The sequence below is a fragment of the Castor canadensis genome, chromosome 5, assembly GCF_047511655.1.
Source record: "Castor canadensis chromosome 5, mCasCan1.hap1v2, whole genome shotgun sequence".
NCBI lineage: Eukaryota > Metazoa > Chordata > Mammalia > Rodentia > Castoridae > Castor > Castor canadensis.
Window position 1 is genome coordinate 1,322,266 of NC_133390.1, and position 16,284 is coordinate 1,338,549.

General features: G+C 44.7%; 1 protein-coding gene across 13 annotated transcripts in view; it reads right to left on the reverse strand.

Moving 5' to 3' along the window:
• Nucleotides 1–16,284, reverse strand: part of Adarb1 (adenosine deaminase RNA specific B1) — a 127,170-nt gene that overhangs the window by 82,093 nt on the left and 28,793 nt on the right. For 2 of the 13 annotated variants that reach the window (XM_074072488.1, XM_074072486.1), the window contains exon 1: nt 8,523–8,775. The exons of 10 other annotated variants lie outside the window; for them this stretch is intronic. Coding sequence is in view for 1 of the 3 variants with exons in the window: in XM_074072482.1 (XP_073928583.1) it covers nt 2,733–2,743 (11 nt within the window). In the remaining 2 variants the exon portion in view is untranslated. Of the gene's footprint in view, nt 1–2,732; nt 3,215–8,522; nt 8,776–16,284 lie in introns of those variants that run through there. One more of the 13 variants, XM_074072482.1, reaches the window with a different exon arrangement.

Here is a 16,284-nt window from a genome sequence, read left to right on the forward strand (position 1 = left end):
TGGCCCATAGAATCAGGTAGGAGACAGGAAAATAGTGCCCGAGTAGACTTGGAAAGCAAGCCAGACCTTCCAGAAATACAAACTATAATGCCTGCAGTTAGAAACTTGATTGTTTAATAGCATGTTAGACATGGCTAAAGGGAAAAAGAGGGAACTGAGAGGAAGAGAAAGAGGAATGGTGCAGAATGCAGTACAGAGACACACGGACAGAGGCAGAGGGAAGGGTGAGGCCTGGCAGACATATCCGCCCACTGTGCCAGTCAGATTTCAGTCACTATGACAAATCCTGAGACGACTGACTTCTAAAGAGGAAAGGTTTGTTGTGGCTCATGGTTTGGAGGTTGTCGTTCATAGCTGAGTGCCCTAAAGCAAACACATCATGGTGAGAGTGCCTGGCAGAGAAAAAACACATCCAGGCCAGGTACCTCCCAATGTTACCTCCCTGGGGACCAAACTGCCAGCACATGGCACTTCAGTGTTCCTTCTAGTTCTAAACTATAGCAGTAGCCTAGCCCTCTGCAGAGCAAACACAAGTAAGTACAAACCCAGGCACAGCACAGAGAAGTGAGGCAAAGGGCCAAGAGCCAACAGCCCACGCCATGGAGAAGCAGAGGGGGATGAGCTTCCTGGTGTGTACCGAAATCCTGTACACAGTGCTTTCACAGCAGGACATACAAAGGTGCTAAGACAAATTCCACCTGAAACACCGTGCAGTCACAGGAAGACCTAAAGGATACATTTCAGAAGGAAAGTGGTCCTGGGGAAAGAGAGTACATAGTCAAAAGACTGAAGACAAAAGGAAGCATACAAAACAGCAGCATGGTCTCTCACAAACCACAAACTGCTCCCACAGCAAGCAAGAGGGAACACCTCCCAACTCTTCCTATGAGGCCAATGTAGCCCTATGTCCATCGAGCATGTTTCAAATATCAAATGTTAGCAGCCAACTCCTCTTACAAAAATCACAGCCCCAAACTGGAAAGCTTATATTCAGTGATATATGAGACAGTACATCGCAGCAAGATGAACATATGCACCCCAGGAACACAGCTGTCCCAACATTTGAGACTAAATCGAGGATCTGTGTCAGCTGTGTTAGCAGTGACACCTATTCAAACGTTCTTCAGCAGATTCTTCAATAATTCAAACTGACATTTTGTAAATTTCTGTCATATAATAAACCCGACAGTGTCCTAAAAAAAAAAAAAACACTCAGGAAAATAACTAAAAACAGAAATGAAGCTGATAAGGGGATGGAAGTAGTGGTGTACAGCTGTAATCCCAGCTATGTGGGAGGGATAAGTAGAAGGACCTCAGACTGAGACTGGCCCTGGAAAAAAGGTACAATACCCTACCTAAAAAGTAACTAAAGCAAAGGGCAGAAAAGTGTGGCTCAAGTGGTAGAGTGCCTGCTTGGCAAGTGTCAGGTCCTGAGTTCAAATCCCAGGACTGCCAAAAAAAGCTGATAAAAAAGACAAATGTTTTTTGCCAATAATGAAAATAAAGGCTAAGCACACACAACCCTCTCCCCACTCCTCCCCCTGGAGGAGGGCAGCAAAGCCCAGAGGAACAGCCGAGCAGTGGGAACAGCCTGGCACTGTCCTCAAAGACAAGCGAAGTCACCAAGAATAGAACAGAGCCACAGGCAGGCACCAGACACCTGGCCTTTCTTCGTTCATCGGAGGCTCCAGTGAGCACTTTGCTCTTCTAGCAAGAGCAGAAGAGGGTTTACAAACAAGCTTCAGGAAGGCATGAAAACTATAATCACTTACAAAGTGGTGTGCTATGTGCCTGGGTGCATTTGTCTAGTGAAAACGAACTTGACTTTAGCCAGATGCTCAAAAGAGCCAACATCCTGAAAAGCCCACAAGCCCCTGACCTGTATGCTGACCTGTGCGCTGTAATATAAACCCAGCCTCTGACACATCCAGAGATAACCCCAAGCCCAGCCCCACTTTGGTGCTAATGAGCAAAATTTCACAGCCGTTCTTTTCTCAATGTAACTAAGGTTACATTGAGACTACTTAAGCGTAGTCTATCAAGTGACTCAAGGAGCACCCAGAGCTGAAACTCACACCCGTGGGTGTTACTAGCTTATGGGGTCTAACTCACCCCATGATGCTGGCCCCCAGCACAGCTGGGAACTCACGGCATATCCACCTACACATGACCCTGATGGCAGAAAGAGCGCCTGCTTGTCAAGGACAGCTGTACTTCACTATGGGTCTCATCTGCCGCCATGCTTTCACAATCATAGCTACTTTCATTCCATCATTTCCACATGTAGTCGATAGGGCTGTTTTAGTTTTCTGAACTATCATTATTCAGTAACCTGAGAGTCATGTCCATCTTCCCAGCAAAACTGACATGAGCACCTTCCCCAACCTGCTGAGGTCCTGACAGCTTATCTCTCTGTGACTTGATGACCAAGAGTATAGGAAATCCAACTTGCAACTTAACAAAATTGCCCAGCTATCAAATTGATGGAGCACTCTTACATAACGAGAAATGGCACGCAAAAGTGCCCGTGTCCCAGAAAGGGTTTATAATGCTGTGACAAACTCACTGAAACTGGCTCACTTTGTCTCTTCCCAATCCTTTGACAACGCTGAGTGACATTTCTGCTGGAGAGAGAAAACCCACTGTCAAATGGGCTCAAGGTCCAGAACCTTGCCATTCTCCAAAAGTGATCCAGAAAGGTTCTCAATTCAAAGTGGTGATAAAGGACCTACCTCCTTTCCATTCTGCCCCAGATCCTGTCACAATGCCAGAGAAGGTGCTTTGGGACAGTGCGTGAACCACAATGCTGCAGAAAAATTACAAAATGATCAAGAAAGCTTGTACAAGTGTTAAAGGCATAAAGCAGGTGGTACCAGATGACCTGACAGAGCAGAAACTGCAGAGCAAGGCCACAGAGGGAAGGGAAAGGAGTCTTCCAGGGAACTCGGCAGCTACAGGTGGTGTTTTAACTCCTACGCAGAAACCTGAGAACTACTCCCAAAGAAACTCTGAGGTTTACCAACGCGGACTCAAGTATGGGCACGTGTGTCTGGAAGAAAAGCAGGCTGGGGAGCAGGGTGAGGAGAAATCCAACCAATGTTTGAGGACAGAGTAGAAGAAGCTTGCCAAGGTTTACCTGCAAAAGAGCAAGACTGAAATTCAGCTTCTCATCTGCCTCACTAAACCCTGGAAAACAACAGAGAGAACTAAGTTTGAAGGGAAAAATGATACAAACTTTGAATTCCAGAGCTAGTCAGATTATCAATCAGGTATGAGAACAAAATAATTGCATGTTTCAACACTGTGTAAGAGCTACAGAAGCCTGTTGGCCATGCTTCCACAAAGCAATTGAGTAAGGAGGTGCTCCAGCAAAACAAAAATAGAACCCAAGAAACAGACATCGTGAGATATGAGAAGCCATGGTAACAGAAGCAGCCCGAAGCAGCACAAAGACCTAAAAAGACACTGGGAGTCTCCATGTGAACATTCATCTTCAATTGGCAAGGGTTCTGTGCTACAGAATTACATTTCATACTATGTGGTTCTATGGCAAAATATATTTACATTATCATAATACTGTAAATGTTGCTTTCCTTATAGTAAAATTTTTAGATTAAACTTGTAGAAAAAACACAGAAGGCCTAAAAATAGGTGATAAACACTCTACAAATGCTTTAGACCTTGTCAATATAAATCTAAAAATATAACTCATAACAGCTAAGAGCTGGGAGGCTGTGTTTATTGACCACCCAAAGGAGCTAACATGCAGAAATACAAACTAGACTTATGCTGGTGACTACAAGAAGAATTTAAAAGAGGAGAAAACACAAATTTCTTTGTGCATCTCTGGGAACGGGAGAAGGAAGGGATCTTTGGCATCATTTGCACCCCTTTGTTACTGGAATATAGTTTTTACCAAGTGCTGGTATGAATTCAGAGTTCATTTTGTTTTTGTTTTTGACAGTACTGGGGTTTGAACTCAAGGCCTCATGCTTGCTAGGCAAGAGCTCTACCAATTGAGCCATGCTCCTGGTCCTTTTTGCTTTAGTTATTTTTCTCAGTAGGGTTTCATGTTTGCTGGAGGCCAGCTGAGACCATGATCCTTCTGCCTCCCACACAGCTGGATTACAGGCCTGAGCCACTGTACTCACCCAGGTTTTAAACAACTATCAAAGGGACACCCTCCTCAAGAGAGGCCTTATGAAATAGCCACAGCACATCCACAGTGCGGAATAATGTGCTGTTTTAACAGCTGAAGTAGTGAGATCATCACATTAGTTACAATTCTGCATCGATTAGCACAGGGATACACGTCCCTGTGTGAAGACTGTTGAGTGACTTTACACAAACCTGGATGGTATAGCCTCCATGCAATGATGCCCCATGGTGCACAAGTGCAGCCCAGTGCTCCTGGGGCATGAAGAACTAGACAACACGAGAAGAAATCAAGCCCGAAACAAAATGATGCAACCGAGGTAAACACAGGATGAATGGGGCTGCCAGTGAGCAGAACACGGCAGGATGAATGGGGCTGCCAGTGAGCAGAACACGGCAGCCACTCCCCATAAGTGACAGAATACATGCTGGAAAACCAAAAAGAAGTATAGTTGGTAAATACACAAGCCACAAACACAATTAATCATTGCCACAGGATTACATACTGCCCATAACTGTGTGTGCAGAACCTTCATACACCAGCATCACCACACACAAGACGTGACAACGGTGACCACCTCGCCAGACAACAGGAATCTTCCAGCTATTAGGATCTTATGGGACCACTGTCATACCTACAGACTATGGTGACCAAGAAGTTGTAATACATGGCTATGTATAAAATAGGAACTTTTAAGAAGCTATCTTTACTGTGAAAGAGAAGAGATAAAAGAAAATGGTCCTAGGATGAGGGAGTTTTATCTGTAGGAACATGTCCATGGTGCAACGAACAGACTGCATTAGAAAGTGATGTGGATGAAAAAAGTATTCTAAAAGAAACTCAGAACCGCAACAAGTTTTCTCCAAAGGCTTAGCAGTAGAAGCAAAGAGCAACCATGGTAGGAATGGAGCTGCTCTGTGAACACAGGCTGCAGCGCCCGCCCAGGCAGCCTACCCCAGACCAAAGGCAAGGTCAGTCCCAAGACAGCCCTGTTTATACAATAAAAACAAGTTCTTTAATTTGATACAGTCCCATTTGCCAATTCTTGCTCTTGTTTCCTGGACAACTGCAGTCCTCTTAGAAAATAATAACCCATGCCTATATCTTCCAGAGTTTTCCCTAATTTTTCCTGCTATAGTGTCAGAGTTTCAGGCCTCACATTAAGGTCTTTGATCCATTTGGAGTTGATTTCTGTACCAGGTGAGCACATGAGTAAGAGTTGACAAATGGGACTATATCAAATTAAAAAGTTCCTACATATTAAAAGAAACAGTTACCAGAATCAAGCGATAACCCACAGAATGGGAGAAAATCTTCAACAGCTATTCAACAGATAAAAGATTAATATCCAGAATATGAGAAGAGTTCAAAAAACTAGACAGCAAAGAACAAGTGATGCAATTAATAAATGGGCAAATGAACTGGACAGTTCTCAGAGAAAAACATTCAAATGACTAAGAAATACATGAAGCACTGTTCAGCATCCTCAGCCATAAAGGACAGGCACACTAAGATTCCATCCCACCCCAGTCAGATTGGCCATGATCAAGAAAACAAACAACAAATGCTAGTGAGGATGTGGGGAAAAGGACTCTTCCACTGTTGGTGAGAATGTAAACCAGGACAATCACTATTAGAATCAGTACAGAGGTTCCTCAAAAACTAAAAATGGACTTAACTTATGACCCTGCCATACCAGTCTTGGGCATATACCCAAAGGAGTACAAATCAGTATACAAGAGAGATGCCTGCACAGTCATGTTTATTGCAGCTGTATTCACAATAGCCAAACCATGATAAGTTGTGCCCAAAAACAGATGAATGAATAAAGAAAATATGGAATATTACTCAGCCATAAAGAAAAAGGGGATTATGTCATTTGCTGGAAAGTGGATGGACTGGGGATCAACATGTTGAGTGAGATAAGACAAGATCAAAAGGCCAAATACCGCACATTCTTGCTCAGTTGTGGAATCTGGACCTAAGATGATGATGAATGTGAAAGGGGGACGGTCTGAGGGAGGGTGAGTGGGGGGAGGAGAGGAAAGGACACTGAGGGGGAAGAGGACAAAATATGATATGTGTGTATGTTCAAAGACAGCATAATGAAACCACCAAACACTGTACAAAAGGGGAAAGAGGAGGAAAATGGGAACATAGTGAGGGGGGTGAACTTGTCCAAAGTACACTACACACATGCATGGAATCAACACAGTGAAACACCCGTGTATTATTAGTGTACACTAGTTCACAATACAATAGAAATAAGTCTAAGAAGAAAATGCACACAGGATACATACGTAGGAAATCAGAAAATGCTCATGAGAGAAAGCAAAGAATATCTAAAAAACAGAGCTATTCTGTGCTCCTGTAATGAACAACACTGAGCTCAAACAGCCACTCCCTGGAGCCCAGGGCTTTCATCCAATGCAATGAGTGATTTTTTTATGGTGCTGAAGATGAAGACCAGGGCCTCACACATGCTAGCCAAACACTCTACCAGGAGCTACATCCCAGCCTGGTGGACGGCACTTTCACGGCATCCCTGAAAACACTTATCTTTTCACAACAGCACGACCCAGCCTCACACAGTAACTATGCAAAGATACAGCTCTCTAGGCAAAGAGGATGACGAAAGTGAAGTCAGCTAACGAACAATAACATTTCTTCAGCTTTTGGCTTTGCCTGAAAAAATAATGAAACCTTAAATGATAAGAAACGTGGCTCTCAGGAGCTCCCACTAGGAGCCCATCCCTGTGGAACACAGCTGCAGTCTCACACGACAGGGCTGCGCAACAGGTGAAGATTCCTTACACATCACAGGCGAGAGTGAAAGCTCACAAACAACTCCCACAAGAGCCCTTGGAACTAACTGACACAAATAAAAAGATATCTCCATTATGAAATCTACACACTGAACATGTGAAATCAAAACTCAAGGATGCAGAGGATGGGGGAAATGACAGTGAGGTCACAGACGGAAGTCAGGATGGCTCCACTGATTTGCCCATGATGCAACAGGCCTGGGACACCACCAACCTCAACTTGTGACCTCTAAGTGGCTTCTCATTACCGGCTCTCTCATAGAACACCTCACGACAGGTCCGTAAGTCATCAGTACAGAAGTGGATCGTGTCTCTGACCAAAGAGGTGAGATTCAATGCCAAACTACCTATGCACTTTTGGAGCCAAGGAGATGTCCAAATACTGTTTGCTCAAAAGTTGGTCACTCTAAGCCTTTTTCAGGCCCTTCCCACAAGGGGTGAGTGACATGGAGCTTGGGAAGTGCATCCCTGGAAGAGCTCACTGCTTCTTGTTACCTGTTGACCTGAATAAATGCTTGCTAATCCCAGAAAGCCAGCATGTCAGCCTCTGTGCAGGACAGTGTGACCCACACGCCCAGGGCTGTAGACAGCACTAGAAGTTGGCCTGCTGGCTCTGGGCTGCACTCAGCCTGCAGGACCCACAATCCTTCTCTGGTAAAGGGTTAGCAGCAATGCACACCACCATGCTTCACAGAAGAAAATCACAAAATCTGGATAGATAACCCAGGTGGAGCTCAGCACATCCCTGAACAGAGCAAGCACTCAACAAATGTCAGCTATACTGGGACAATAACTAACAATACTGCTAATAATACCAGGGTACAGAGCCAACACAAGAGTCCAGATACGCCTTCTAATCAAAAAGTGAGGTGATGCTGAATAGCTGTAATGTTGTTTCAGTATAACCAGACCTTAAACATCATACCCAGTCTAAGTCCCTCTTCCTGCTCTAAGATTGCAAACACAAAGTCTGCCCTGTGTTGCCCAGTGATGTGCCCACGAGGCTATGCACACACTTCATCCTAATCCCATGAACTGACAGCAAAGGGTCTCCACAGGGCCATCCACTGACTATAGAGTACCTTGGTCTCTTTGGAAAAGAGCATAGCATGACTTCATGAACACAGTGACAGAGTGCTAAGATGCATGTCCTGCCTTCTGGCACAGCTTCAGAATGACATTTCCCCTCTGGGATGACTCAGTTTACCCATGTGTTCTACTGTAGCCATTTAAGGGTGGGACCCAAGAAAATCTCCAGTGTTCCTGCTCCTAACTACTGCCTACTACCAGAGTGTGCCTAATAAGCAGTTTTTATTTGCCATAAAGCAGAACTTCTGGTCTCCTCCCAGGATAAGTCTACTAGTCATAATATTCACTGAAAGAGAACTTTAGATCACATAGTTTACCCTGATTTATAAAAGAATCCTGATGTTTTAGCAGGATCTCAAAAAACATACTTAACCCACTAAATGTTCATCTTCTTACATGTGGCATTCCTAACAAGATTGGTCACAAGATAGAAGCCACCTGGGACTTCTAACCTGAAGTTTGGAAAATCCAGCAAGTAGCCAAGCGTCACGTTTGCTGAGGAAGGAGGTCCCAGGGCTAGAGCTCTGCCGGCTTGGTGTGAGCACTCCTTAAACAGTGACCCATATTGAGGAACCTAGGGTCGGCAGGCGCAGGCAGGCAGCTCGGCCGCTCCAGTCCAGAGCCTCTGTCAGACACAGCTGTCAGGTTGGCCAACTCCCTAGTTGTTCTTAGGGCCAAGCTTTCCAGAAGCTTCCTTGTAGCACCCTTTCAAAAAGCAGATAAGGAAGGAGTTAAGGATACAAGTGAAAATTCACATTTTATGAAATATTTCTACATTCAGCACCATGTGCTACACTAAATAGCCCTAGCGAAACACTCAAGCAAGCTTCATGGATTCCTCTTCCCACAGACAAGTAAAGTAAACTAAGCTGAGTTCAGCCCATGTGTGAAACACTCGTTCTGCCTCCGACTGCAGTCATCCCACCTGGGCTGCAGTTCTCAGGACGCATGTGGCCTCACAACCAACAGTATGCCCAGGCGCCCACTTGGCTGGTGAGAGTGCGAGATGGGACACCCACAGGAGCCATCTTGGCCTCATCTGCTTGCATGGAGACATGTGCACCTTATAGCAGATCTGCTTGTCAGAGCACTTTTCCTCCTAATTGCCCCCAAATTGGAAAATATCCATCTGCAGTAGGATGAGCATACATAGGCCAGGGTCAAACACAGGAGAACTATATATAGCAGTAAAAATGAGCAATTACACAGCAAGGTACAACTCTGAGCAAAAGAAAACAGACTCATGATTGCATTTATATGAAGTTGAAAAATAGAGATGGAGCACAGAGGACTCTCAGGGTAGTAAACTGCTCCATAGGACATTGTAATGGCAGACACACGTCATCATACCTTTGTCTAAGCACACAGTATTCCCAGGACCAAGAGGGGACCCTACTGTAAACCATGGACTTCAGGTGATGGTGATGTGTCAATGCAGGAAAACCAAACTTAAACTCAGTTTCCCCAGTAGTCCTCACAACAGGCTTTTGATACCAGATGTGGGGTGGGTCCCCCCAAGCAAGCAGTCAGTGTCTGCTAGCCCAGTTCAGTTCTAACACAATCCACTTGGGCAGAGAGCTTCAGCCCCACAGACTTGGTCCCCAAGATGCCCCGTTGATGCCAGACTCAGATCCAAGGTTTCACCTGATTGCCTACAACTCCCTTCTCAGTGTGAGTGATGTGCCAGAGTTGCCCACAGAACTCAAGGGACACTGGCTGTGCTCAATGGTTTATTACAGAGAGCACAGAGGAAGAGATTGTGTGACTCCACGAGCCACCCTCTAGGAGCCTCCACGTGCTCAGCTGTCCAGAAGCTCCCACTCTGTTTCAGGGTCTTATGAAGACACCACTGCACAGATGTAATTGCTAATAGCCCAAGTGAGAACGCAGCAAGGCCATCTATTCTGTGCTTCAGACTTCTTTCCTACAGGGTACGGGGCAGGACCCTTTTGGAACAAAGAGGGTCTTATGACCTCCTATCAGACAAGGATACCCCAGAGAATTTCTCTATGGCCACTAAAAACCAGGAAAGATTGGAGCTCCTGTGACCTGCATGGGGAGGGAGTGACAACCCAGGAACTGTGAACAAAAAATAATACATAAATAACAACACACAATTATCCCTTCTGGTGGGGTATAGACAGTGGAAGCAGTTGTGGGGGTGGTCAAGGGATAGATGGAAATTCTCTGCACATTCTTTTATTTCGCTATCAACCTAAAATTGGTCTAATAAATATCTGTCACGCAGAGTTCAGTGTTCAGTGTGCCCTGCCTAAGTGACGTGTCAGAGCTTCTGGCATCTGTGAACCTAGAACACAGTTTGCTCTCCGACACTTCACTTAGGTGTGCACTTTCCTGTGTGTGTGACACTTCCTGACAATGAAGGTAGAACACTAACTTTCAAGTCACTGCTGACCAGGTGGAAGAGGGAAGACAGCAAGAGCAGGAAGGATCCACAGATGCAGGTGTCCTGGTCTCCCAGGAGGGATACAGGACAGGGCTGGCAGAACCAGATGGCCAATGGAGAATGAGCTCGGCATACTAAGGGGGCACATGCCGGGGGTGGCCCAGGCTCAGGAGCCAGAGGCTCAAGGGATACAGACTCAGGGGCATGTGCTCAGGAGACATAGGCTGTGAGGGACGCATGCCGGGGGTGGCACGGGCTCAGCGACACACTCTCAAGGAGCTATGAGGCACGAACTGCTCCCAGGAAGAGGCATAGGAGTCTGTACTTTCACAGGCTGTCCATGAGACTTGATTTAACATATGTATTTATTACTCTTTTAAATAAGGGCAAAAAAAAAAAATCAATGACCTAGTCAAGATAAAATGAACTTTGGCAGCAACAGTGACTAGAAATATTAAATGTGCTCTAAATGCTAACAGATCCTGCAGTACTGGAACCTCCACAGGGATTGGTATGTGCTTAAATAAATCAGGATTATTCCTCAAACTGCCATCATGAGGAGTCTAATCCCCCGGGAATTAAAAGATTCCAGTCAGTAGCAATTATTTAGTTCTACTCCTGAGGGAGAAAAAGAAAATAAACAAGAGACAGTGAAGAAATTCCCCAGTCCCGCTGAATGGCGTGTCACCAGCAAATCCTCATAGGCACAGCCCGGCCCAGCTCGGAAACCTGCCGGCGGCCTGGAAAACACAGCTCTGCTTTCCATGCTAGCTGGAAACAAGGAAATCATAATTCCATCACAGGATAAACAGAGGAACACCTTAAGGTTTGTTTCCCAGGAGGCTGTGAGCCAGCTGCCTGCCTCTCCAACTAGAGGATGCCAGCCCTCTCCGTCTCAACCTCTCAGCCAGGAAGAAGGCAGCACAAAGTGAAGACTCTCAAGATTGTCTCCTCTGAGTTTGCAAGAGAAAAGGTCAAGTGAAAAGAAGTATAAAGCAAACTGACCAATTCCAGCTTCTTTTCTCCCTGCGGCAGCTCATGGAGTGGAAGGTTAAAGTTAAAAATAAGAGGTCTGAGCTTTCTGAAAGAGGGTGTGGTGGGTAGACATGCATGTTCACACCTGACTTCAAACTGGAATGGAGCCTGTTCTGGCTACTCTCAGCTTCTACTGAATGCCTAAGACAGGGAACAACAGAGACACCTCCTCGCAGTGTAGCTGAAAGCCTCAGGCATGGGACTACAGACACCCAGGGAAACTGTCAGGAGCAAATAAACAATTTTTGCTTACACCCAGTTTGAGGGGTTTTTCTGAAACTACAACCTAAAGCATGCTAAGAAGTGAGTCAAAATATGGGTCTTAATACTTGGTCTGGAAAAACAAAAGGTGGACTAGTAGGTCAAAAGCTACAAGTGTCTTCACACCAGGAGGGTGGATCTCAGGCGAAAGTCTCCATCTGGTGACCTCTGCCAAGGGAGCTGGAGAGGATGTGGTGACAGTGCAGAGCCAGATGTGAGACCCACAGACTGCCTCTGGGTGGACATATAAAGAGGAAGACTACGAACTGTTAAAATCCAGGTAACAGAAGAGCAGGGTGCAAAACAGGAAACTACTTATGACATGTTAAAGAATTCATGACAAATCAGGAGTGTCCCAGGACACACAGACATACACACACAGGCAGCAGGGGTCCAGCAGTGCAAACAAATGATGCACGCATGCCCTCTATCCCCCAAGCACCTGGTCTGGCCAACCTGTGCAGCTATCAGCTGTGCCACCTTCTGCAAGTTATAGACTTTTGTCTCTTCTTATTCATCTGTAACAAAAGTAGAACCTGAGCAAGGTGACCACGGGCCCTGCTCATGTCACCCAACTGTGGCTGGCGTGGCTAGAGATGCAAATGCCCAGCCTTCCCAGATGGAAAACTACCCCTCTTATCTTACATCTAATCTGTTTTAAACACCTTCCAGCCAAGTGCATTATGAAATCCCTAACAACATAGAGCTGCCCTAAGGGAAAAGGGAGCAGAACAGAAACTTCTAAGCAACCCTAGGTTTAGAAAGAGAAACTGCAGAGCCATCCAGGTTTAGGGAAGGAGAAACTGCAGAGCCATCCAGGGTAGAAAGAGTGGACAAAGAGGACAAGTGGGCACCAGGCAGCTGGAGCTGGCAGGTGTGTGACGACACTGTGACCTTCACATTCCCTAATCAAATGACAAGTACCTGCATCCTAAGAAGTCTAGGTATACAGTTACTGTTGCTTCAGTTACAGTGCACATCTCAAAGCAGAACTGAGGGCAAACTCAGAGATGAAAGGCAACTGCCCCTTCCCTGTTATCCAACGCGTACTCCCAGTGAGGCACCGGATCCATGGCAGTGCCACTAATGGTGACAGCTAACAAAGTGAGAGCTTTGGAATGTGTTCCTGGAGGAATGGCACCCGATGAAACTGACAGGCCATTTTTATGTAATTTTTGCTTGTGTGTGTGTTTCCTACAGGGTGTTTGTCTTTTTCCTTCAATTTAAAAAATATTTATGTGACAAAGATTTTTCCCACAACTGATATTTTTGTCGTTTGATCTTAAGGTATACTGTTGTTTGGTTTTGATCAGGCAGAAGTTTCTGCTGCAATATTTTTTCATGCAGACAAATTCATCCTCCTTTTCTTTTGTTGAACCTAAATTCTGAGTTATACTTTTTGAAAAGGCTTTCTTATTCACCCACGTTTTTATCTAATACTGGCAGAATTTTTTCACAGTTAACTCTCTAACCACCTGGAGCTTGTTCTGGTATTTAGTGTAAGGTATAAATCTGGCATCTGACTGGGCCAGGAGCATTTGCTAAAAAGTCCATCTTTGACCCAGCAAATTGAGATATTACCCCTATTAAACCCTAGACTTCAACCCATGTTTTGGCTTATTACCAAACTTCCAGTTTCATTCATCTATGGTCATGCATCACTTAATAGGGACACAACTTGAGAAATACACCACTGGGAAATTTTGTCATTGCATGAACATCTAGGGTTTACTGATTCAAACAGGATGGCTATGACGTCACCAGGCGATGTCGCCTATGGACCACTGGATGCTGGCCTGATTGCTGTTATGGGGTACATGGCTACTGATCTGCTATGATCTCTGGAAGGGCTGCTTGCCTCTTCTGCTCTTTCTTTTCTAAGTTTCCTGGGTGCTCACATTTGTTTGGTTTTCTTTTTCAACTTTAGAATCAACACTCCTCCCCCAGAATGGACTATTGTTGCTTCCCTATTTTTGCTGTAGCCACATTAAACTTAGGACCTAAAGAAAACTGACATCTTCATGACCCCAAGACACTCCAACAAGAGCAAGGCACCTCTCTCCACCTGCTCTAGGCCACTCTGCACCTTCTCTAGTTTTATATTTTCTTCTTATCCTATTTATTCCTAAATACTTTATCTTATTGTTGCTAATGTTAATGTGGTTATCTCTTTCACATATTCTTGCACATATGAAAAATATTACTGTTTGTACTTCTGCTACCATGGGGAAGCCTTTTACTATCTGAGTTATTTTTATCATGATCCCTCAGGGATGAACAACAGCCACCCACTAGGTCCTGGGAGTGTGAAGAGCAAGACATAGGATAGGACTACTTGGGTTTTGGGGCATTCTGCCCACAGAGATAGACCCACTGCTTCTTTCACATTTCACACCTTTGTCTTCTCTTGTCCTTGACTTGATCTGGCCAATGGGTACATTAGAACCCTTTACAATTATTAATGAAACTGCACCCCTGTGTTCTGTGTAGCATTTTCCTGCCTGAGGCCTTCAGGGCCAGCCCTCCTCCCTGCTTTGGGGAAGAACAATTGGTAGAGAGAGGTGACAAATTAGCAGCCCCAAAGTTTATTCTGCCATTTTCCTTCTCATGATGCCTTCTTTCCCTGACTCTCACTTATATCTAAGCACCTCCAGTGAGACTTGCTTCACACAAAACAAAAACTTCCATCTGGGACAGCTTCAATGATTGACATTTGTGAGTCCTGAAAAAGACAATTGTTTAGATTCTGAAGGGTCTTTAGTAGAAACTGGAACAAACAAAACACCTTCCCAAATCATCCATCGCTTCACTAGCCCAATGGTCACACACCTGTTTTACCTTTAGCCATGCATACGACTTCCATCAGAACATGATCCCTTCCACCTGTGTGTGCCCTGGAATTACACAAGCCTATCACAGATGGCACTAGCCTCGGTTTGTGCAATGGTAGAGCCTCATCCTGGAAGAACCACTTGCCTCCCCCTTGCCACCATGAAACAGGGTTTGTAAGAGGGAAGCTTGTCAGAATTGTTAAAGCTATTGAGAAAACTCATTTTTAAAAAAAATTTGCTGTTTTGACTAATCCCCAGGTCATTCATTGTTAGGACAGTAAAAGGAGCAGCAAGTGTGACTCCCTCTTGGGGTTTATGAGTACAGGGTCACTTCTGGAACTGCTGTGCCAGTGTGGCAACACTCAAATCTGCTCTGCCTTCCACCTCTAGACCAAGTATTTAGGATGGCTTTTGAGAAACAATGATGGACACACTTAGAACAGTAAGTCAGCTGACAGGCTGCATTCACACATAATATACTAGTCAAGGTTGCAATGCTGAACACCACCTCAACCCACACAGAACACAGAGAGCTTTGTTAAGTCTTAAAAGGGCTTTACACTCAGCAGGCAACACAGCCATCAGAGAAAACGACCTATAAAAAAAAACCCCATGGAATTTAATAAGCCTATTCCAGGATACAATTGCAACAGAGGGAAAGAAAGGAATGAATAATGCTATGGAAAAGAAAAAAGGAAAACAGCTTTGAAAACCTTAAATTCTACTGATAACACACCAACAAGTGGGAAGCAAATGGCCCCAAACCATGAAATGACATCTTGCTGAATTTCTCTACCAGATTGCTGATGTCCTTCATAGCACCTTCACAGAACAAGACAAGGTTACTTTACTAGCACAGCAAACTAGAAAAGCAGAGCTGATTTCACTCAAGTTACTAGACATGACCATACTATAAACAGAAAGCCCACCCAGCTAGTTGAGAACTGCACAGACTGGACAGAAGTGGGCTTCCTGGCATGTGCCATTTCCAGTCCACTATCTTCCCACAACCCCATGTCTTCATAAAGAAAGCAGTTCTTGAAATCACCTACATACTCTGAAATATACTCACTCATACTTCAGCTCTTCCTCATCTGTGGTTTTATTGCCCATGGTTTCAGATATCTGAGGTTAACCACAGTCCAACGATATTCATGAAAATTCCAGAAATGAACACTTCAGAAATTCTAAATTGCATGCTGCTCTGAGTAGCATGAAGAAATCTGCTGTGTGACTCCACCCCACCTGAGAGGTGAATCATCCCTGTGCCCAGTGTTCACCCTGTATATGCTACCTGCCCTTTAGTCACTTAGTAGGTACATCAGTTATCAGATGGACTGCCATGGTGTTGCAGTGTTGTGTTGAGGTGATGCTCACATACTAGCCTAAGGCTATGTCACAATGTCTGTGTCATTCACCTGGCCTCATCTCATCACGTAGACATTGTGTCATCTCACACCACCATCAGAAGGGTGAGTACAGTATAATTACATTCTGAGAGAGAACGTATTCTTATAGCTTTGACTACAGTGTTATAACTTTCTATTTTATTAGTTATTGTAATTATTTTATTGCTTGATTTATTAATTAAATTTTATCACAGGTATGTACATATATGAAAAAAACATAGCACATATAGGGCTCAGTACTTAATAGCCCATTTCAGGCCCTTGTGGGACA